This window comes from Camelina sativa, chromosome 8 (genome assembly GCF_030686135.1).
Source record: "Camelina sativa cultivar CO46 ecotype springtype chromosome 8, ASM3068613v1".
NCBI lineage: Eukaryota > Viridiplantae > Streptophyta > Magnoliopsida > Brassicales > Brassicaceae > Camelina > Camelina sativa.
In genome coordinates, this window is record NC_141887.1 from 6,387,514 (window position 1) to 6,410,601 (window position 23,088).

The 23,088-nt window shown below is 37.6% G+C and overlaps 1 protein-coding gene, 1 long non-coding RNA gene, 1 other non-coding gene and 1 pseudogene across 4 annotated transcripts; 1 reads left to right on the plus strand and 3 right to left on the minus strand.

Annotated features, from left to right (window-relative positions):
* Nucleotides 1-1,412: 1,412 nt before the first annotated feature.
* Nucleotides 1,413-1,519, minus strand: LOC147939755 (small nucleolar RNA R71). Its single transcript, XR_015564797.1, has one exon. It is a non-coding gene; the product is annotated as a small nucleolar RNA R71 (small nucleolar RNA).
* An 11,814-nt stretch (nt 1,520-13,333) lies between these two features.
* LOC104706552 (uncharacterized) lies at nt 13,334-14,528 on the minus strand. The gene is made up of 3 exons (XR_015563191.1): nt 14,296-14,528; nt 14,065-14,130; nt 13,334-13,669 (listed from the first exon to the last, which is right to left on the minus strand). It is a non-coding gene; the product is annotated as an uncharacterized LOC104706552 (long non-coding RNA).
* A 729-nt stretch (nt 14,529-15,257) lies between these two features.
* On the plus strand, nt 15,258-18,905 carry LOC147939756 (uncharacterized). Its single transcript, XM_087460458.1, has 4 exons — nt 15,258-15,939; nt 16,263-16,799; nt 16,878-18,648; nt 18,727-18,905. Exons 1-3 carry the CDS (start codon nt 15,874-15,876, stop codon nt 17,082-17,084), a joined length of 810 nt encoding a protein of 269 aa, XP_087316584.1. The 5' UTR covers nt 15,258-15,873; the 3' UTR covers nt 17,085-18,648; nt 18,727-18,905.
* Nucleotides 18,906-21,259: 2,354 nt separating this feature from the next.
* LOC104706553 (UPF0481 protein At3g47200 pseudogene) lies at nt 21,260-23,088 on the minus strand (annotated as a pseudogene). The gene has a single exon (XR_015563806.1). The product of XR_015563806.1 is annotated as a UPF0481 protein At3g47200 pseudogene (transcript).

Consider the following 23,088-nt stretch of genomic DNA (forward strand, 5'->3'; position numbering starts at 1 on the left):
AGGATCTTAGGATGTAGGGTGTTTAAGCTTTTATTTCTATGATTCCCTTCTCGACTAGTGTTAGAATTACTAGTTTCTCTCTGATCAATTGGAACTAGGTTTTAGACATTTCCGCACCCAAAAGGTGTTCGATGAAACGTCTGACCAACTAGTGCCAGAGACTTACGTTCCTAGCCTAAGAGATTAGTTGTCTAGGATGTTTGTTGACGTGAATGAACTTGTTTGTCATGCCATGCTTGATCATGTTTCTCTAGCGAGAGCTAGGTTTGGAAGTGGTGGAGTTTGAGTAGCTTATGTCAAGAGATTGGATTAGCTAAGAAGAGATGTTCATTGCTTAGGGATTGTTTGCTTGTGACATGTTAAACACTCTATAGACTAGGGTACTCCACCGACATCAATTACTCCCATCCTTAGGACCTCTTTCTATCTGATTTTTATTACATTCCTGAGACTGTTTCGTTTGTTGCTTTTTAGTTCATGCTTAGACTTGATTCTGTTTTTATTCATTTTCGCTTCTTATCATACATTTTCGTTTCTAGTTCTAGAACACATTTCCGTTTTGCATTCTGATCATTCTAGGACTGTTAGATAAAAACACTCTTATTCAATTGGCTTAACTTGTGATTTCTTGATTGCATCTTAATTGTTAGTAAAGTTTCCCAACTGGATTGACACTTTAAGTATTACAACTGCATAAGGTTAATTGAACCTGCTAGGATAAGACACACAAAAATCCTATTATCAATTTGGCGCCGTTGCCATTTGGGATTTGTTTTGCTACATTTAAGATTTCAAGTTTTGCAAGATTAAGTTCTATTACACTTATCATTCTGAGTACTGACTTGTTTTGGTTGTCTGCTTGTTTGTTTTGCATCTCAGGAACCTGTTGATTGCAACGTTGCATGCACACCCGATCAAGAGGACATCAGAACCTCCTTCCTGTTATCGACGATATCAACCGGTTACAAAGACCACGACAAGCTCGTCAACTCACTGATCATCCCGCACCTATCATAATGGAACAACCAAATGGACCACATCCGGGACCACGAAACATTGGTGCTGGGGATGCACCGAACACTCATACTCAGCGTGCTGGAATTGTCCCTCCCGTCGTGCAGAACAACAACTTCAAAATCAAGAGTGGTCTGATCTCCATGATCCAAGGAAACAACTTTCACGGGTTGCCTATGGAGGATCCACTCGACCACTTGGACGAGTTCGACCGTCTGTGCAGTCTCACCAAGATCAACGGCATGAGTGAGGATGGTTAAAAGTTGGGCCTCTTCCCATTCTCTATGGGAGACAAAGCTCATCAATGGGAGAAAAACCTTCCCAAGGGATCAATCACCACCTGGGATGGTTGTAAGAAAGGCTTCTTGGCCAAGTTCTTCTCCAACTCCAGAACAGCCCGTCTCAGGAATGAGATTTCTAGGTTTACTCAGAAGAGCTCAGAATCATTCTGTGAAGCCTGGGAGCGCTTCAAGGGTTACCAGAGCCAGTGTCCGCACCATGGATTCAGCAACGAGTCACTGCTGAGCACTCTCTACCGTGGTGTACTACCAATGATACGTATGCTGCTTGACACGGCTTCTAAACGGTAACTTCCTGAACAAGGACGTAGATGAAGGTTGGCAATTGGTTGAAAATCTCGTCCAGTCTGACGGCAACTACAATGAAGACTATGACCGCATAGTTAGAGGCGACGCTAGGTCTGCAGAGAAGTACAAGAAGGACCTCAAAAATGTCAATGAGAAGCTTGACCGTATCTTGCTAATCCAGCAGAGGAGCGTCCACTTCGTATCTGAGGATGACCCTTTTCAAGTTCCAGATGGGGAGGGCGAGCAGACTGAGGAGATCGGCTATGTTCAGAATCAAGGTGGATACAACAAAGGTTACAACCCCTACAAGACGAACCCCAATTTGTCTTACCGAAGTAACAATGTTGCTAATCCACAAGATCAGGTGTACCCGCCTCAACAACAACAACAAGGTCAACAAAAACCTTTTGTGCCTTACAATCTGGGATTCGCTCCAAAACAACAGTTCCATTAGGGTTACCAACCTCCTTCAGGACCACCGCCAGGATTCCGCCCTCAACCATTTCAGCCTACTACATCCCCAGATCAAGAAATGAAGCAAATGATGCAACAACTTCTTGAGGGTCAAGCTAGCGGTTTCTATGGATACTGCTAAGAAGTTTGCTGAACTTAGTCAGTGGATGGAATGTTCATACAATGATCTGAATGTCAAGTTTGAAGCTCTTAACTCCAAGCTGAAGTATATGGAAGGCAAAACTACTTCTACTTCTACCCTAACACATGGCCAACTATCTGGAAAAGCAGTTCAAAATCCCAAGGACTATGCTTGTAACGCCCCCGAACCGTACTATGACCACGCAGGCCATGGCACAGCCACGGAACGCTACGATGGGAATTGCACCGGGTCAATCCGGTCGAGGGACGGAAGCTGCAGACTTCCCGACCGGTTCATCCTAGTACAATTCCACCCGCAGTCGAGACTACTTAGGCTTTCCAACCCTTGCGGCCTGGTGCGTTGTGTCAGCCCGGACAAGGCTAAGTATCATTTGCAACTTGCCATGCCTTTGTAAAATCGAATGTATATTACTTCAATAGTTCTTTGCATTTGAAAACAAAAACATTAAAGCAATATACAAAAGATAGTCGGATAAATGTTTATAAAAAACATAGGGTTTTGCAAGAAACACAAGAAAAACCCTATCCGGTACCCTAAAACTTGCTTCGGCTCTAGACTCACTTAGGCTTCCCTGCAAGACAAAAGATAATATCATGAGTAATCTAAGATTACTCAGTGAGCCTGGGTACCCCTTTCATCCTAAACAGGATACTACTTCCCAACCCGACTACCCCAAGCAAGTTAAAACAAACAAGCAAGGCAAGTCATCAAAGCTACACAACAGAAGCTATAGCGGAAGCAAAACAACAACAAACAAGCAAGCGAGAAAGAAATAGAACGACAAGACTCTACTCAGACGATCTAAACTCTCTAACCATAGGAAAGACGACTAAAGGAACAAGGATCTCTTGGACACTTTAGACTCTTAACAACACCACACAAAAAGTAAGGATAACTAGAATAGTACAAGGGACTCTTGACATCCTAGACTCCTTCACCTAGGGCCCTTCGATAATCTGTTCCGTTCTCCCACACTACCCATGCTGAAACCTCCCCAGTAACCAACATGAGCTCCCATGCTGAAACCACAAAGGTAACCAGCAGAGATCCACCAAAGTTACATCGTCATGTAACGGTCACGCTAATAGCTAGTTAGCCGTGACTGTGTCTCGCGTAAGTGGTTTGAAACTTCTTGCGAGACACGCACATACATACGGAACCAGAAATATCGACTCTACTTCTTTTAGCTAAGACTCAAGAAACAAATTCAAGAGACTAGCTAAACACACTTACACCAAAAACAAGCAAGAAAGTCGAGCCAACAAGCAGGAACAATCATGCGGTTCAACATGCAATAATCAACAAGAACGAGAATGTAAATTCAAAGATCTTAAGATTAAATAAATGCATGCAAATGCTTAAATTCACTTAATCAAACACTCAACCATCCGCATGCCAAAATGATATGATTTAACTAAGTAAATCTCATTTAAAAATGCGCATGCAACAAAATTCGGTTATAAACTTAACATGCGTCAAGTTAATTAGCAACGGCTAACTTCAACCGAAAATATGCAAATAAAATTGCAAACAATCTATCTCCTTTCATGCATGCAACCGGTTTATTAAGCAAGTTATGCTAATAAAACAAATCGCTAAGTCACATGATGCATGTAAACCTTCTCACCAATTTTAAGTCCACCGTTTCCTTAAAATGCAACCGGATTAACACTTAACCAGTTCTTAGGTGAGATCAATGCATGTACTTATTTGCGCATGGTGATTCTATCAAAAATCCTACCATGAATGCATGCAACGAATTTTAAACCAACATGAACATGCAACTACTCTACATGCATGCATTACCGCGACACTCACTTTCACATGGTTATCTTCTCATAAAGCCTACCATGAACCGCATGCAACAAAATTAAACTAATCTACATGCATGCATTACCGCAGCACTCACCCTTTATGCCGATGATGGAAACTCGGATTTCAGTGCACCACTTGATCAGATCTCTCTTCCATTAGCTCCAACCGCTAAGCGCCCCTTGGTCTCCTCTTGATCCGCAGCTTAAAGACTCGGCAACAGCAAGACCTTCTCTCCAAAGACTCCTTCTTTGCTTCTCCCTTAACTCACACTCGCTACTCCACTCTCTCAAGGCGATTTCTCTTTATCTTTCTCTCTTGGATTTGAGAGAAAAATCTTTTGAGTTTTAAACTGGCAAGAGTTTGGGAGAGAAATGAGAAAACTTCCTTCTCTCAATCGCAAATGGTCTATTTATAGGGGAGAGGCTCTCCTTCTTCTCTTTAGTGGAAATCGACAAATGGCAAAATTTTGGCTGCATGTGGCGCGTGTGTCTCACCGCCCAATCAGCTTGCGCCATTTCTTTTAATTCTCCCACTTTGTCTCTGCATGAATGCATGTAATCCCATTGGTCAATTTCTTAAGAGACAAACTTTTCTTCCATGCTCCTTCTCTCGTCCATCGTCCAACGTCCGCGTCCGCTTACCCCTTCGGTCATCGCTTGAATGTTTTCGGCTCTTTCGGCGTTACTCGGACCATTCTCCCCGCTTACGGCCACCACTGGTCCTTTCGGCAACTTTCGGACATTTCGGACAATACATCCCGGACTGTTCGAATGGTACGTCTCGGTCAGTACAGACGGTACGTCCTGGCCGGTACAGATGGTACGTCCCGGACAGTATGTATAGCACGTCCTGCATGGTACATATGGTACGGACGACACGTCCTGGTCAGTACATGGTACGCGGTACCATTGGCCATCTTCCAACTTGTTCAGAATTTTCCGGACATTACTTCTGTAATTCTTCTTCCTTCCTCCTTTGGCTTAATTCCATGTCCTTTACTCGACCTTGGCCCATGGATTTTCATTTCAAATTTCACTCCTTGGTGAGGGTCATTACAATGCTACTATCCATGCTATCACCACCCAAGCTGTAGATGTACGGCTAACTGAGGACAATGATAGTTTAGATGGGGAGGATTTTCTTCAAGATGAAGTTCAGATAAAGGATCCCGTCAAGGTGCTCAAGGATCCAATTGAGTCAGCCAAGCAATCTGATCCTCAAGCTACTAAAGAACCCGCTGCTCCCAAGGATAAACCTGTGAGATTCATTCCTCCACCATACAAGCCACCTCTACCATTTCCAGTGAGGTTTAAGAAGCAGCTTACTGAGAAGTATAAAGCTCTGTTCGAAAAAAGAGTCAAGGAGATTGAATTGAGGATGCCATTGCTGGATGCATTCGCACTTGTTCCTCACTACCAGAAATTCCTCAACGACTTAATGATGGTGAGATCAAAAGAAGTTCAAGCCATGTCGGTACTAAGTCTTGAGTGCAGTGCAATCATTCAGAAGAAGATTGTACCTAAGAAGCTCAAAGATCCTGGATCATTCACACTACCTTGCTCCCTTGGACCTATGTCTTTTGATAGGTGTCTATGTGATCTTGGCGCTTCAGTTAATCTTATGCCACACTCTGTGGCTAAGAGGTTGAGTTTTACAGATTTAAAGGTTGCGAAATCTCCATCATCCTTGCAGATAGAAAAATGAGACTTCCACATGGTATCTTAGAAGATTTACCTGTCAGGATTAGAGAAGTGGAAGTGCCAACTGAATTTGTGGTTTTGGAAATGGATGAAGAACCAAAAGATCCTATGATATTAGGAAGACCATTCCTGGCGACTGCTGGAACCATCATTGATGTCAGAAATGGAAAGATTAATCTTAATCTGGGGGACGACTTCACTATGAAGTTTGACTTCAAGGATACCTTGAAGAAACCAACAATAGGAGGACAAGTCTTTTATACTGAAGAGATGGATCAGTTGGCTGACGAGTTGCTGAAGGACCATCTCAAGACTGCTTTGACCAAGGAAGGAGAAGAAGGGTTCCTGCATGAGGAGACCACTTGCTGCAAGAATCTGCTAGACTCCCACAGAGAAACGAATGGACCAGAGGAGTTCGAGCAACTATCTGGCGCGGAGGAGGTATGTGCAGTTGAGGCAGAGACTTCAGAACGTGAGACCTGCCACTCGAGCGACGTTTTATCTCACTCGCCCAACACCCCGTTCGAGCCGTGCACCGTCATTTTTGTTCGAGACCTCCACCATTCATATCCGGTCGAGCCATCTCCGTTACTCCGGTCTCGTTGCCCCCGTGAAGATCCGCTCGAGTCACGCTCCAACATCCACTCTCGAGCCATTGTTGTTACTTCCACTCGAGCCAACACCCTCTCTCGCTGAGTCAGCAGTGTTGTCTCGACCGGAGCCTACATCGTTGCTTCCTCACCTGTTCCAGCGAAGCCTCACTCGAGCCGTTTCCGCTGAACTCCATTCGACCTGTACGCTCGAGCCAATCTCTCTCTGTAGTCGCTCAATGCCCATCTCACTCTGCACTCGCCCAACTGCCTCTCTCGAACCACACTCGTCGTCGTCCTCATACCTGTCAATAGAGCCTATCTCACAATCACCAAACGAGCCACTACCAAACATGTGCGACTCGACCCACACGACGAAGATGTTCCGCTCGATCCACCATCCCAAAACTGTCATTGTTCGAGCCACTCTCGATTCCACTCAATCCGTCGTCCCGGAGCTGTCACCCACTCGATCGGTTTATCCTCTCTTTGCACTTTCAAGTTTTAAATTTCATAATTTCTCTTGCTACTTGCTCACTAATATATTAACGTTTAGCTTTGAGTTCATTATGTCTCAGAGAAGCAGGAAGAGTACCGAGCTCATACATGAGATGAGAGAGGCGTATGATTGTGTAGGTGGACAACGCTCATCGCCTAAATCCATGGCAAAGCGTTTCTTGGAAATGAAAAACTTGGTAGAAGAAGCTGTTAAGGGTTTAGGACAAGCAGAGAGGTCAAGCAGCCCTGTCAAACCGCTCACCAAGAGCAAGAGTCCGGGAAGAGACCAGTACCAGTTTAAAACTCAAGAGAGGAGGACAGTGATTATGAACAGGAGGAACCTGAGTTGCGTTCGGGACAAGCGCCCAGGAAATCTGTAAGAAGGAAGGCAAGAGACAGGGCGTTCAACAGTTTCACAAAGACGTTCACGAACTTCATGCGTAAGTTCAGCTGTTCAACATCCACTACCGCCATCCTAATGCCTGTCCCCAAGGACACCAGACCCACGCGGGGTCGTGCTTCCGCGAGCCTCGAGCGAACTCACCAATGAACACCTTCTCCAGTCCATTCTCCAGCTCGCCAATCTTACTATATATCTCAGCAGCGTCAGCCTACACCCGTCCCTTCACGCCACTCGTCACACGAGTCTAGGGAAAGACGGAGACGCGGTTCGCGAGGCTCCAGAGCCTCCTCTAGTCATCGATCAGCGCGTCGTTCTGCAGCTCTAGATGAGCATGATGATGAGGTTGAACAGCGAGTTGAAGCTCAGGGTGATCATCAGGGTATACACGGGGTTGAGCAACAAATCGAACATCAAGGTGATTATCAGCCTACGAAGGTAATTGTATTGGTATCGGACCATGGTGAGTCCAGAGTCGATGACATTCAGTGTGACGAGCAGCCGAACATGTACCAGAACACGCAAGCGGTTGAGCAGCAAGTCGACCAACCAGCTGAGGTCACTCCCGCGGATCCCGAACAAGGCGAAGGACAGAGTCAATATCATGCACCAACTCCTTGGGCGAGCTCCGACTCCTTCTTATACTACTGAGGTACTCCTACATTCCCTTTGTATAAACCATTTCATTCATGCATTGTTTTGTTGTGATTCTGAAATCCTTCTGCAAATTTTTCTTACACAGGAGACTGTGTAATTTAAGTTTGGGGGATGGTTTGAGATGATGTATCTGATGTTGTTTTTTGTGATTCATATTTCAAATTTTTGCATCATATCATGATTGAGTCTGTATTCATCTATTTGCATAGAAAAACCAAAAAAAATTGAAAAATTTCGAAAATTTCCACAAAAACAGAGTGTTCATGTAGTTTGCACTTGCATATTAGGATTGAGTCTAGGTTTATTCATATAGGGTTGTTGCATTTAGCATAGGGGTTGATGATGATTGTAACCTTGGTAGCATGCTGGATTCAATAGGATAGGATCAAGATCCTTGTTATTAGTTCTTTGATGCATGTTGATTGAACTTGAAATTGTAAGATTGAAGCATGTTTTGAATTGATATCATTCCCTATCTACCTGAACCTAATCCTGACTTGCATTTATTCTGTTATGCATAGAAATTGAACTCATGGATACCACATACATACTTGGATTATCTTTCTCCTCTTTACCACCCTTGTTAATCCAAGTAGCTGATTTTCATCCTTGGAACAGTTCCCCGCACCCTTAACCAACCCTTCTTTCAAGCCAATTGTATTCTTGAGTGTCAGGCCTTTTCCGAGTTGAGCTTGTTAGAAAGTGTTAAGTTCTAACCGACAAGAGTAGGATCCTGTGTAATTCTAGTTCGCGTTATCTGGACTAGTAGGACTAGGTGAGAACTCGATTTTGGGTATTGGGTATGGATTTGTGCAGAAAAGTAAAGGGTAGAAAGTCTTAAGGAGGGAGATGTGTTTTCAAAGTTTACAAGTCTAGTAAAGGATATGGGTTGAGCAAAGTAAAAAAGAGTAATTGGTTCTGGGCATGAAATAAAAGATTAGACAAAGAAAAGAAAGTAAAAATGCTTAAGATGTCTAGAGTCCTTAGAAAAAAAAAAAAAAAAAAGAACCTTACTGATAATAAAGATTTCTCAATCCGCTAGAATGATAAGAATTGAACTCCTCCTAAGACCGAGTCTAAAGAATGAAAGAATGGGTTTGAGATGAAGTTTCTGATGAAGGGTAGAGATAGGACCAACCAACTTTGATTTGGAATGTTCTTTGAGTAGACAGGGCGCTGCTCTTGTATGCATCAGTTGGTTTCAACCTTTAGCCTTCTCTTAAGCTCAACTCCTTTTCGTGAGAGAACCTTGTTCTGTATTGATAAAACCACTTGAGAATGAGACCATCTATGTCTTTGACCTTTAACCCTAGCCAAATGAGTTCAACGACATTGCATAGCTTGATTCACGGTTCTCTGTTAATAAATGTTAAAGGGAGTGATTGATAGGATTACATGTGTAGATTAAATAAATAAAGTTCCTTCACCATGCATCATAGAACTAAAAACAAGGACCTTGATTCTAACTACTCTATTCAGCATGTTTTAGGTTCTGAGACCCCATCTTCACACCTCTTCTCCATATGTTGTTCTTGATCGTTTGCTTGAGGGCAAGCAAATAATAAGTTTGGGGGAGTTGATATGTCTATATTTTGTCTCTGCTTAGCATGTATTTGTCATGCATTTAGCTAGGATAACTAGTCGTTTTGCATCAATTTCTAGCCTCTTTTGTACACTTTGCATATTTAGGTAGTTCTTGCATCATCCTTGCATACATTGTGCATTTCGGAGTATTTCAGGTATCTAGGAGACGTCAGGAACACATTGTCCGAGACGCTGTTCGAGTCACCATTCGAGTCCACATCCTTCGAGTCGACCCAACACCATTCGAGTCCACATCCTTCGAGTCGACCCAACACCATTAGAGTCCACATCCTTCGAGTCGACCCAACACCATTCGAGTCCACGTCCTTCGACTCGACCCAACACCATTCGAGTCCACCACTCTCGAGTCACCACTCGAGTCATCACTCGAGCCATCGGTCGAGCGATTCAGCTTTCGACGTCTTCACCAAAGGTGTAGAGAATAGAATCATATTTCCAATGCTGTTTGTTTCAATCCAATCAGAAGTATGGTTCAAAAGTTATCATCGATTTACTGGACGCGTATACACCCAGGTCGAGCTACTCGTCATGCAACCACTCCACGCCGTTCGAGCCGTTCCATTAGATTGAGATTTAGCTTTCGACGTCTTCATAAACGTTGTCGAGAATTGAGTCATCTTTCCAATGCCGTTTATTTCAAGCCAATCGGAAGTATAGTTCAAAAGCTATCATCGTTTTAGTGGATGCGTATACACCCAGCTCGAGCCGCTGCCCGTCGACTCGACCCTCCAGCTCGAGCCGCTGCTCTTCGACTCGACCCTCCAGCTCGAGCCACTGCCTGTCGACTCGACCCTCCACCACTCGAGCCAACACCATCACCCACTCGAGCCACCACTCGTTCGCACATGTCAGGAAGACGTTCCGTCTTACACGCTTCAGGAGATTCCCAAACCGACTCTTGATCTTGTCGTTTTAAGTTTTAGGGATTGACATGTTTTTACTTTAAGTACGTTTTGTTAAGTCTTGGCGGAGACATCCTATCTTTTATCTCATTTTGTTCTTAAGGTTTTACCTAGCCTCCAAAAACATTCTCAGACTTTGTATCCAAATATTTTTTAATACATTGAGTATTTGCATTTGATTTATTCTACAAACTTGTTCTTCTCATTTCTATCTATCTATTATGCTTTGTTCAATGTTTTCTGGATTTGTATTGTTGATGATGATTTTCGGATCTGAGTAGTGTAGTAGTTCTTGAGGATGGGATAGATTAGGTAGAGGCTCTTATGATGTAGGGTGTTTAAGCTTTGATTTCTATGATTCCCTTCTGGACTAGTGTTTGAATTACTAGTTTCTCTCTGATCAATTGGAACTAGGTTTTAGATATTTCCGCACCCAAAAGGTGTTCGATGAAACGTCTGACCAACTAGTGCCAGAGACTTACGTTCCTAGCCTAAGAGATTAGTTGTCTAGGATGTTTGTTGACGTGAATGAACTTGTTTGTCATGCCATGTTTGATCATGTTTCTCTAGCGAGAGCTAGGTTTGGAAGTGGTTGAGTTTGAGTAGCTTGTGACATGTTAAACACTCTATAGACTAGGGTACTCCACCGACATCAATTACTCCCATCCTTAGGACCTCTTTCTTTCTGATTTTTATTACATTCCTGAGACTGTTTCATTTCTTGCTTTTTAGTTCATGCTTAGACTTGATTCTGTTTTTATTCATTTTCGCTTCTTGTCATACATTTTCGTTTCTAGTTCTAGAACACATTTCCATTTTGCATTCTGATCATTCTAGGACTGTTAGATAAAAACACTCTTATTGAATTGACTTAACTTGTGATTTCTTGATTGCATCTTAATTGTTAGTAAAGTTTCCCAACTGGATTGACACCTTAAGTATTACAACTGCATAAGGTTAATTGAACCTGCTAGGATAAGACACACAAAAATCCTAGTATCAAAAACCTCGGCTCCACCCTTCTCCCTTATGGAGAGAACCTTGCATCTAACCTCCTCCACCATAAAAAGAACCTTGGCTCCGCCTTCCTCCCGTGGGGAGATAACCTTACGTCCAACTTCCTCCACCTTCCTCCCTTGGGGAGATAACGTTGTGTCCAACCTTCTCCACCATACAGAGAACCTTGGCTCTGCCTTCCTCCTGTGTGGAGAGAACATGTTCACGTCTTTTGGCTATCTCAAAATGGCTTGCTCCGACAACCAATGAAAGTAAAAACCTTTTTCTAACGTCACAAAATCTTTTGATAGTAACTAATATTAAATTTTCTAATGTATTCGTGGAAGTGTCTTTGACACACCATGATGTAGCCTCTGTCTCTATAACGCCCTAACCGCCACCTTGCTTAGTGAGCTCATGTCCACTCTCATTCCATGGGCCCACCTTCCTAAGTGAGCCCTACATCTATTTCTGGCCCGTGGACTCACCCATATTCGATAGTCAGCTTGTTACGTCTGGGAGGCTTTAAAACTTGTTTACTGACCCTACAAATCAACAAATTATATTTTCATGTGTTTTGTCCCCACTCGCACAGTTCCGACAATCACTTCGAGGAAGGTCACCCATCATGAAGTTCTCTCAGGACCCTAGACCGAAAAGATAAGTGCATTTCGGTGACATATGTGGTCAAATCAATTTTTTAAACTTTTCTTCAAACCAAGGTGTCACAATATTCAAGCTCCTATAAATCTATCAACAACGGTTTATGTTTTCCAATCTATCTATCTATGTTTGTTGTAAGCTTGTGTTTGATGAGTTTCTACTCGTTATCTCCTTTTGGGATTGAATGAATAGTGGTAACAATTATGTTTACAAAAAAAAGGGTTTATGACCAACCAATCAAAGTTGAGAAATTAGAAGAAAATTAATTTGGCATTATAAAAGAAATAATTGGAAAATAATAAGCACAATAATATATGAATCCCAGATAATTCAAAGATAAAATATAAATTAAATAAAACAATCTAAAAATACTACAATAAATTTTTAAATACAGTATAAGAAAAAGAAGACGCATAAATTAATCTTTTCTTTGGGTCAACATATTAATCTTACTTATTCTCAACTGAAAAAAAAAGAAAGTATGAGAAAACTTTGGTTTAAAAAATTATGAAAAATCTACCTTCCCATTAAATTTTTTTTTCCACTTAAACAAAGTTGAAAACAGTATTTTTGAATAAATTAGTTTGTTAGATGAAAAATATGAGACGATCTATGTTTATATAGAAGTGAATTTTTACAAAATTCAGAATTAATAATTAACTGTATATTTCCCTTTCTTTATTTTTAGGTAGAATTAATAACTTATAATTAAAAATAAGTAATATTATAATTTCAAATTTTATAATATATATATATATATATATATTTTATTATATAAAGTTGGGTTTTGAAAGTTAGACATTAACAAGATTTTGACATGTGTCAAGTTATCAATATGAGATTTTGTCATGTGTAAAAGTTAATATTTAATAGGAGATATTTGATTACAACAAAAATAAAATATTTTGTTTTCAAAAATATTAATAATGTAAAAAGATAATTATCAAAAATTATAGAATTTATAAAACAAAATACAAAGTTTTTAAAAATAATTATAAGGAGATTATATAAATATATATATTTCATAAAATTCGAATTTATAATATTATTTAATTATTTTTAATTTTAAATTATTAATTCTACAAAAAAATATAGAAAAGGGGATTAAAGAAAATATACAGTTAATTATTAATTCTAAATTTTGTTAATTCTCACTTTTATATAAACTTAAATCGTCTAATATTTAAATAATTTATTTAAAAACATTGTTTTTAATTTTGTTTGATTGAGAATTTTTTTGAATAGAAAGATAAATTTTTCTTATTTTTTTAAACCAAAATTTTCTCCTACTTTCTCTTTTTTTAGTTAGGAATAAAAATATAATCCAACTTGTATAAAGTGGAGATAAAAAGTAATAGAAAAGGACAAAACCTTCACTTTCCTTGGAATAAAATAAACTATTGAAAGGGAAACACACATTTTTCATTTCATTATTGGAAATTAAAATATGAGAAGAAAATTCATGGGATTGCAGCATATCTTCCGCCAATCATAACTCAAACTGATCATAATCATCCTGATCATCACGGACATCTTCGCGCCTGGGGTCGAATTCTTCTCCTGCATGGATCTTGTTTCGTGCTCCTCCAGGTTTACAGATTCCCCCAGCATTGTTGCATAGATGTGCTTATATTTCAAAAAAAACATTATATATATGAGTTATATATGACTTAACCTATGAAAACATTAGGGATCAGGTTTACGATCATAATTTATTTTCTACAAGTAGGACATAAAGTAGAAAACCTGATCTTTTACATATTTTAATATCTGCTCAGTTTCTTCAACATTTTCCTTTCCAGATAAACCATATCTGTAACTTTATAAAAAACTTGAGAATCTTGTAGTTGTTTTCTGTTGATCATTTTCTAACTATAAACCCTACAATTATTATTTTTATTAAAAACTTAAGAACCTTGTACTTTTTTAATTTATGGTTGTCAGTTTCGATCATAAAGAGACTCTTCTAAGATCTACTCATAAAGAGACTTTTAATTTCGGTAGAAGGTATATATATATACCTCCAAGTGCTTGGGTTAGGAACAAAAGTAGGATTAGACACACTGCGAGGATGCTGCTTCCTCCACCTGGTACCACAAAAACCAGATCTACTTTCATTAACACTTTGTCGTGATAAAATATGTATTCTTCCATATTACACCAAAAGAACACTAGAAAAGATTGCAAGAACTTTTCCATATATATATATCTTGTCTTATACGGATTATAAGACAGTCGTGCATGGTACTAACCTCGTTTATGTTTCTGTATGGGCTCGTTTGCACGGCGTCTGTAAATGATCATGGGAACTGTTCCGACAAAAATGGTTCCTAACACCAAGCCCAACATCTATTTTTTTTTTTGTTTACTTTTTTTGCTTGTTCTATTTGATGATCCGGCTATATCCCATGGTATACTCTTTATATAGATAGAGTTGGATCTAAGTCAACTTTAATGAGTTATATGAAACTGGGTCAATGAATCCACGGTCTTAATTAAATATCACTACTTATAACATGTACTCTATCACTGTTATCTTATTATTATTTTTTATTTTTTGAGAAAGTCTGTTATCTTATTGAGACGGGCCTTATCTCTTAATTAAATTACAAATAAAAGCATCCCAATATAATAAAACGAAAATACACAGCTTTTACACAGCTTTTTTTGTAGACTATATAATTTTTATAAGTTGGTTACAAAATAGGTTATAGATTAAATATAAGTTGGTTACTAAAAAAGTTATAGATTAGTTGGTATATCCCAAAGAATCCTCTTACAGAGAATATTCCAATGATTTATACAATTTACAAAATAAAAGTTTTAGTATTCCATGTATTGTTACAAAATAAAATCTTTAATTTTAGGCATAAAAATATACTATTAGGCATAAAAAGAATAAAATCTTGGCAATTTATCACATTTAATCGTGATTTCCGAGATTTTATTGTCAGTTGAAAATAAAATTTTACCTAAGCACGGATCATATTAAAAAACTTTCACCAAACATGTTCAAAAATTAAAATAAAAACAAACAACAAACATAACCATTTCTCATAAATAAAATTACAAAATTAACAATATAAAACTTACAAAATAGTTATTTTTTTCAAGCCATCATATTTAGCATATGATTTTATTGCATAATGTTTTATCTAAAACACTTTTAAAAATAATCATTTAAATTATATTTTATTCTAAAATTATAATATAAATAAAAAAAGTTTCAACCCGTGTTCTGGCACAGATCCTAATCTAGTTATACAGTATTATGATAGATAAAGAAGGTGGAGAAGAGCTGCATGTTAATTAATGACAATTACATACTACTAACTGATAAAATTATACTAATACGGATAGTCAATACAAGTTTTTTGGATAAAGTTGTGGTACCCCAAACAACGTGCAATTGTTTCCAACGGCAATTTCTGCGTTTGTATATTTATGTAAAAGCTATTCTCACGTTTACAGTTAGTATGTTTTAAAGTGCCATAATTTAATCCAACTTAGGCCTGGATATATTACCCATACTCGATAACCGAATCCGAACCCGATCCAACGTAGAGAGTTCGATACGGGTTTGTGCTAATAACCAATCGGTTTCATCTTAATACTACATCGGATATCCATACCCGATATTCGATATGAACCCGAATGCACCCGATCATATATATACCTATCTAATTCTAATTATGATTCTCTAACCCTAAATCTCTAATTCCCTTTCTTTGTTTCCTTTGCCAATTCATTCCAACTTCCTTTCCTGAATTCAACGCTGATTTTGTGAGATTCGATAACCAACTTATCGATATAAAACCCAATTCTTCAAGATGGAAACCCTAAATCCCCAAAATTCATCTTCTCTGCCGTTTGAGAATTCTCAGAGGCAATCTCAGGTACTCTGTTTCATCTTGTTCAATCGTTAGTTGTTTGCTTTTTTTTTAGTTGATGAAATATGAATTATGATTGTTGGGTTGATTACTTGATATTCATACTCGTTTGCATCTGAAACTGAAAATGATTTTGGATTAGGTGATGAATCATGATTGTTGGGTGGTTGATATTCTCATGTTTAAGTGATTTAAACAAGTAATCGTTTTCATTAGTACTTAATCGTTTTCATTAGTACTTGATATTCAATCGTTTTCATGATTGTTGGGTTGAATGGTTGAGACCCACGATTTACATTAGTACTTAACCGGTGTTTTATTCTTTGCAGATGGATTCATCATCTCCAACCCATGATAACCGAGACAGAGATGAACATGAGAATGATGACTTAGAAGAAGAAGAATTTCTGACACCGGATTCAAATCGCAGAGGCAAAAGGAAACAAAGACCTGTGAGTGGAGATGCTGATGGTGATACAACAGCTAAAGAAGCTGATACTGAGCAAAATAATGCTAAGAGCCCGAGGATACTCCCCATAAGGTCTGGTGTGTGGGCTCATTTCACAAGGCTGTCGAATAACCGTAACAGATGTGTTTGCAACTACTATAAGAAGGGCTTAGCATGTCCAACGAAGTCAGGGACCACAACCTTGAAGAATCATCTTAGGATATGTAAAGAAGACAAGGCATGGGAAGAGGGTCAAGATCAAACTCAGAATCAGAAAGTGATTAGTAAAGATGGAACTCTTCAAAATGCAAAAGTGCTTGAGCATGTTTTCAGAGAAGCAATAAATGAAATGCTTGTGATAGGGGAGTTACCACTAGCGTTTGTAGAGAGTATGACATTTAGACACTTTTGCAAAAAGGTTAGTTCTTAACTTCTTATTATTATCTTTTTGGTTTTGTTTTTTCTTAAACAAATTTACTAATAGTGTTTTTTTAAGGTCAACTTGTACAAGCCTCATTCAAGAACAACAGCATCAAGAGGCATTGTGAAGATGTATGTTGAGAGGAAAGCTGCTTTTAGACAATGGTTTATGACTAACAAGGAAAGAGTGTCACTCACAACTGACATTTGGGTTTGTCCAATTACGGGTGATGTTCTTCACTTTAATCTGTTAATTAGCTTATTATCTTGTTATTTAATCTAATCATTATCTTTATTATAAATATGCAGGTGCTAGTTATATGGTGATTACAGCACATTATGTTGATAAATTTTGGCGGTTGAAGAAGCTAATTATTGGCTTCAAATATGTAACCGACCACAAAGGTAAAACCATATCCAACACACTTCTTGCTTGCCTTGCTGATTGGAGAATCGAAAGAGTATTTTGTGTTATTGTGGATAATGCATCTGCTAATAGTAATGCACTGGATAGTTTTCAGTCTAGTTTCTCCTTGGTATCAGATGAATCGTTGGTGATGAATGGAGATTTTATGCATGTTAGATGCGCTGGTCACATCATTAACTTGATAGTGAAGGATGGGATGTCTGATTATGCCGAAAGTGTGACTGCAGTTCGTAATGACATTTCGTATGTAAGGTCAGGGACTACTAGACAAAAGGCATTTGAACTTAGGGTTGATACTGGTAGGATGACAAGGGGTAGTGTGCCTCTAGATGTGAAAACTAGATGGAATTCAACCTTTTTGATGTTGACAAGGGCTGTTAAATTCAAGGGAGCATTTGATAGGATGGTATTCAACCTCTCAACCTTTTTGATGTTGATAAGTTGTATAATGACCATTTCTTAGAGGTTGATAATGGTAAGAAAAGGATTGGAACACCTACAGCAGATCATTGGCGTCAGGTTGAGAGGTTAGTGAAGTTTCTTAATATTTTCTATCAATCCACATTGGTAGTTTCAGCTTCTACTACTCTGAATGCACACAAGTGTTACGGTGAGATAGTTAATATAGCAGGAAAGCTTCAGCTGCTCTGTAATAGTTTAGATGCTGATCTTAAGCTAAAAACTGAGGAAATGTTTATGAAATTCGAAAAATATTGGGATGGCTTGAAAAACATTAACAAGATGTTGTTAATTGTTAGTGTTTTTGATCCGAGAAAAAAGATGCAGTTTGCCAATATGTGTTTTGAGGATCTGTATGGGGAAGGTAGTAAAACAGCTAAGGTGTTGTACGAATCAGTTATTAGCATTATGCGGGATATGTATAAGGATTATAGTGAGAGAAACAAGACTGTCCAACCCGATGATGAAATGCCAAATCAAAATGCATCTCAAGCTACTCAAGAGCAGCCTATGGAACGATCTGAATCTACTCAAGAGGATGAGTTTTGTGGGTACAATTCAATGGAGCATAGGTACAATACATTGGTTAAAAAGATTGGAGTTAGGGACACAGATGAGCTGGAGACATATCTTTGAGAAAAGGTTGAGAATCCTAAAGTCATGATGGGTATTGAGTATGATATACTCTCTTGGTGGAAAGTAAACAGTGACAAGTATCCAATTCTATCACAGATGGCTCTTGATCTGTTTGCTATGCAAGTGTCGAGTGCTGCTTCTGAAAGTGCATTTAGCACTAGTGGGAGAATAATAGACCCATATAGAAGTTGTCTAACTCATTATATGGTTGAAGTTTTGATGTGTACAGAGCAATGGATGAAACAAGACATCAAATGTGTATCAAAGGTGCTCACAAATGCACAAATACTTGCATAAGTTGAATTTGAAGATGAGCTTGAAAAAGGTACACTTACTGATTTGATTTAGTTTCTTATTTGTTGATTACAAAGTAATTAATCTGTTTTGTATTAATCTTTTTCAGAGTTTGACTTTGAAAACCAATTCAAGAACACAATCTGATTTGAGATAGTAGGCGGCTTAAATACAAGGTGATTTTTGCGTTTATGTTTTCTGATTTCACTTGTCACATTTTTTGTTTCTTGCTTTTAAATATTCATGTAATTCACATTACATTTCTCAGGTCCAGTTTTCTCTTCAAAAGTCTTCGAGATGTTTTAGTTTCAATATCTTTGTCACATTCTCTCTTCTCTTTTAATCTTTATCATACTCTTTGGTTTTGGACCTTTTGTTCAATCGGTTTCACTCTTTAGTTTTAAGTCTTTCTTCTCTTTAATTTTATGTCATTCTACTCTACAACTCTTTCTAAGGTTATTGGATTAATGTCATGGAACTCCTTTTAAGTATATTGGATTTAGATTTCTATCTCTTTTACTATTTCTTCTCAATGTTTTTGTGTTTGTATTTTGTAATTGTGTGTATTGAGAGTGCAAATGTTTACAGGTACATCGGGTTTTGACTGCAGTTCGGGCTTTCTATGCCAATTCGGTTTAAAATAACCGAACATGATCGGTTATCCGTTCTTATTTTGGTTTCGGGTGCAACCCGAATTTAACCGAACCCGACACTAACCGATTCGAACTCGACCCGATAATAGAGAATACCTGATCGGTTTTCATATCTATAAACCCGAACACCCGAAAACCCAAACTACCGAACCCGAACCCGAACGCCCACCCGAATGCCCAGGCCTAATCCAACTAACATAAAAAAAATTATATACAGAAATGCAGATCACATAGTGATCATAACTTATCGTATTAGTACCTAACTATATATATCTAGTGTCTAAACAATACAATACAACTCATGTGCTAATCAATAGTGTTGTAACTAACTATCTCGTGTCTAATAATATAACAATGATGTAGTAAACACTAGCTAGTTTAGTTACAACACAAAGAATTTCAACTTATTTATATGATCACATGCCTATTAGTTAGCTAGATTTGAGCCAATTTGAAAGAACATTTAACGGTTTCTAAGCTGCAACAGAGTTCTGTCACAAGTAACAACACACAAGTTGCATGTTGATACCTAGATGATAACACAACAACTAAACTAATAAAAAAAGACCTGATGTAGTGGCGCAAATTGAGCTGTCTTTTATTAAAAAAAAGTACTAGGTTTATGAGCTATCTTAGTATTAAAAAGTTATTTCACAAAAAAAAAAAGTTAATAGTAATATTTTATTACATGTATGTATCAATTATTATGTAAATATATCATTATTTTATATTATATTGTAAAACTTTTCTAGAGATTAGTAAAGATATGCGAGAGTCCAAATATATTTTAAAAAGTTATAAAGTTATAATTTAAAAAAGACTTTTTGCGTTAAATTAATGATTTTAATTTTTGTTCGATCTTTTAAAAAAACAAGTAAATTTTGAAATACTATCATATTTAGTTATTAAAACTGAATATATTGAAAAATTAATATGTATAAATGAAAACGAAACTTTGTACAGAAATAAAAGTAAATAAGCTTAATAAATATATAAGTAATAACTGAAAGCACATGAGAAAGTATTAGAAGACGAAATTTTTTGTTAATAAAATAATATACATCATTAATAGCTACGATAAAGAGATACGACACTAAGATTTTTTTTAGAAAACTATTTCTTTTTTGCAAAAATTTTTTGAAACAATAATTATAATAATTTCATCAATTCTATATATACTTGAGAAAATGTTGGTTTGGATTCATTAAAAATGTAACACATTTAAATGAAAAATGTTAAATACTTAATAAATATTTGTTTTGTTTAGTAAGTGTTTTTATTTATCTTTGATTAATGCCCCAAAAAAAATATTTTAGTAATGTAAATTAAAAATAATTATGAAGAGGTATAACCGAAAGATGGAATCATAAAAAAACTTTTATTCAACATCATCTTTTAATTTTAAAACTTTATAGTAATGCTAACACAACATCCAAATGACGTCGTATGCAACCTACATAGAAATCATTACTATTACCATTTAAAATTGTTGGATAAAAAAACTCACTATATAATTCATTCAAAGCTGTTGGACAAATTGTTGTTTTTCATTAGAATTTTATATTTAAATTTGACTAAAATTTCTACATTATTAGAGTTATTCCAAAACTGTTAAGTTAGATAAAAATAATAATAATGGAGTTTTGATGTACATTAATAAATATTGAATTTTAAATTATTTTGATTAATCATTAAACCAATTGGTTTATACATATAGAGAATAACATATATATAGGGGGTCATTGGTTTGAGAGTTAAATAGAATTTTAATGATTTTAAAAGTTATGTAAAATATGTTGTTATTCAATTAAGACTTTTTAAAATTATTTTAAAATTTGGTGTTATTAGTTGTGGATTTGTAAAAAGTTATCTATAATCTTCATAAATCTAGTGTTATTGGATTAAGAGTTTTATAAAGTCATTATAAGTTTGCAAAAGACTCTTCTCATTCCAATAAGAAATTGAAAACGTGTATTTTTCCTATTATAGTTTATTTCCGGAAAAATCGTTTTATTTTTCCTGATTTCTTTTCAACAAAATACAAAGACATGAAATTGAAAACGTACTGAAGTCGAATACAAATGAACGCTTCACGTAACAGAAAACAGCGATAAGAAATATGTAAACAAAGGTAAGATGAACGCTTCACGTAGAAGACGAAGCCAAAGGTGCAACGTTTGGTGAGAGCCAGAGCCATAGGTGATAGGTGTAATCACTATCGAGGATGAAAATACGGGTAGGCTGCAAAGAAAGCTTGGAAAATGGTAAGCAGAAGAAGTACCAAAGCAGCAAGAGATGATAGAAATGTCCACGGACTTTTGAAATATGTGTACTTGATTCCTGCCCAATGTACATGGTAGCCTCGTGCAGTATAGTCGTTGATTCCCTCGAACACATCTGACAAGTAACTACTTGATATGGAAAACGCAATGTCTTTGCCTGTGTTCTTGAAGAACAAAGATACTTCTTCTCCCGTTCCAAAATAGTTTTCTATGATCCCTTTCTCGCTTAAGAACGTTGCATCTTCAGCAGTGTTTATGAGGCAGCCCATGAAAGTAACAAAGCTTGTCATTTCGGTTGTGCAATATAAATTGAACTGCTCAAAGGCGACGCAGTTGATTAAAAGAGAGCTGAAAAAGTCATCAAATGTTAGTAGCGGTATTTCAAGTACACCACTCTCGTCGAGAGTTATGTCAAGCGGTGTCTCACTCTCCTTTGGCATGAATTTTATTCCTCGGAGTCGAAGTTTTTTTGCTGAGACAACCAGCTTGAGAAAAGGGCGAGGCTTTGGTCGATTTAGTTTTGGTGGTGGTTTTGCTAGTGTTGGTGGGGGTGGTGGTGGTGGTGTTTCTGTAGGTTGTGGTGGTAGTGGTAGTGTTTCTGTTGGTCTTGTTGTTGGTTTTGTCTCTTTTTGAACTTTACTTTTGGAAGGACTTATTCTATTGAGGAATGTAAACACGTTAAATATATTGGTCCAGCTTTGTTTCGGTTCTTGAGATTTCTTGGGTATGAAAGTTTGACGAATGAGATCTAGGAGATGCTTTGCATCAAGATCCTTTCTGTCCCTCCAAAACTGGTTTGACCTTATTATTCGATAACCAAAGAATCTAAAGATGATAGTGTTTAAGCTAGTAGTGGAAGTGGAAGGAAACAAGTTTGATGTCGAAAAGAGAGCTTGAAGAAGGAATAGGGGGACCTGGTTTTCAAGGAGGAGGAGATCACTTCGAAGAGTTGGTAGAATCCACCGGAACATGAAAATCGGGTCATCAGGATAATCCTCACGCCAACTCTTGTTTGAAATCACCAGGAACAACGTGAGAATGAAACAACCGTCAAGAACCATCATATCGACCAACTCTTCTGAACTAAAATTCAGTTCCTCAGAGTAGGAACCTCTGATCCTCTCTTCTAGCCCCAGGACCACTTCGCGCAAGTGGGTCAAATACACTTCTTTTTGTTTTGTCTTGGATAAAAATATATTAAGATATCGTTGTTTGTGCTCCTGGATCATCTGAAGATGATTTCCACCAGCTTTACCATCCAAATTGTGATATGGGCCTATAGACAAAATCTTCGGTTTGTAAGCTGTTTCATTGGCCTCAACGAGAGTGTGAGGGATTCTGAAGATGCAACAAGATTGACCACCCGCTGATTCCTTAAGATGTTTCACAGATTTCTCAATTTGTATGATGCAACAAGAGGTATCTTTTTCTGCCACTGAGATAGTCATGCTACCTCCAGTGGCTTGGTTGGGAGGATTCATGGCTCTCTACTGTTTTTTTCTTTTTTTTTTGGATGTGGCTCTCTATAGTTCTTTT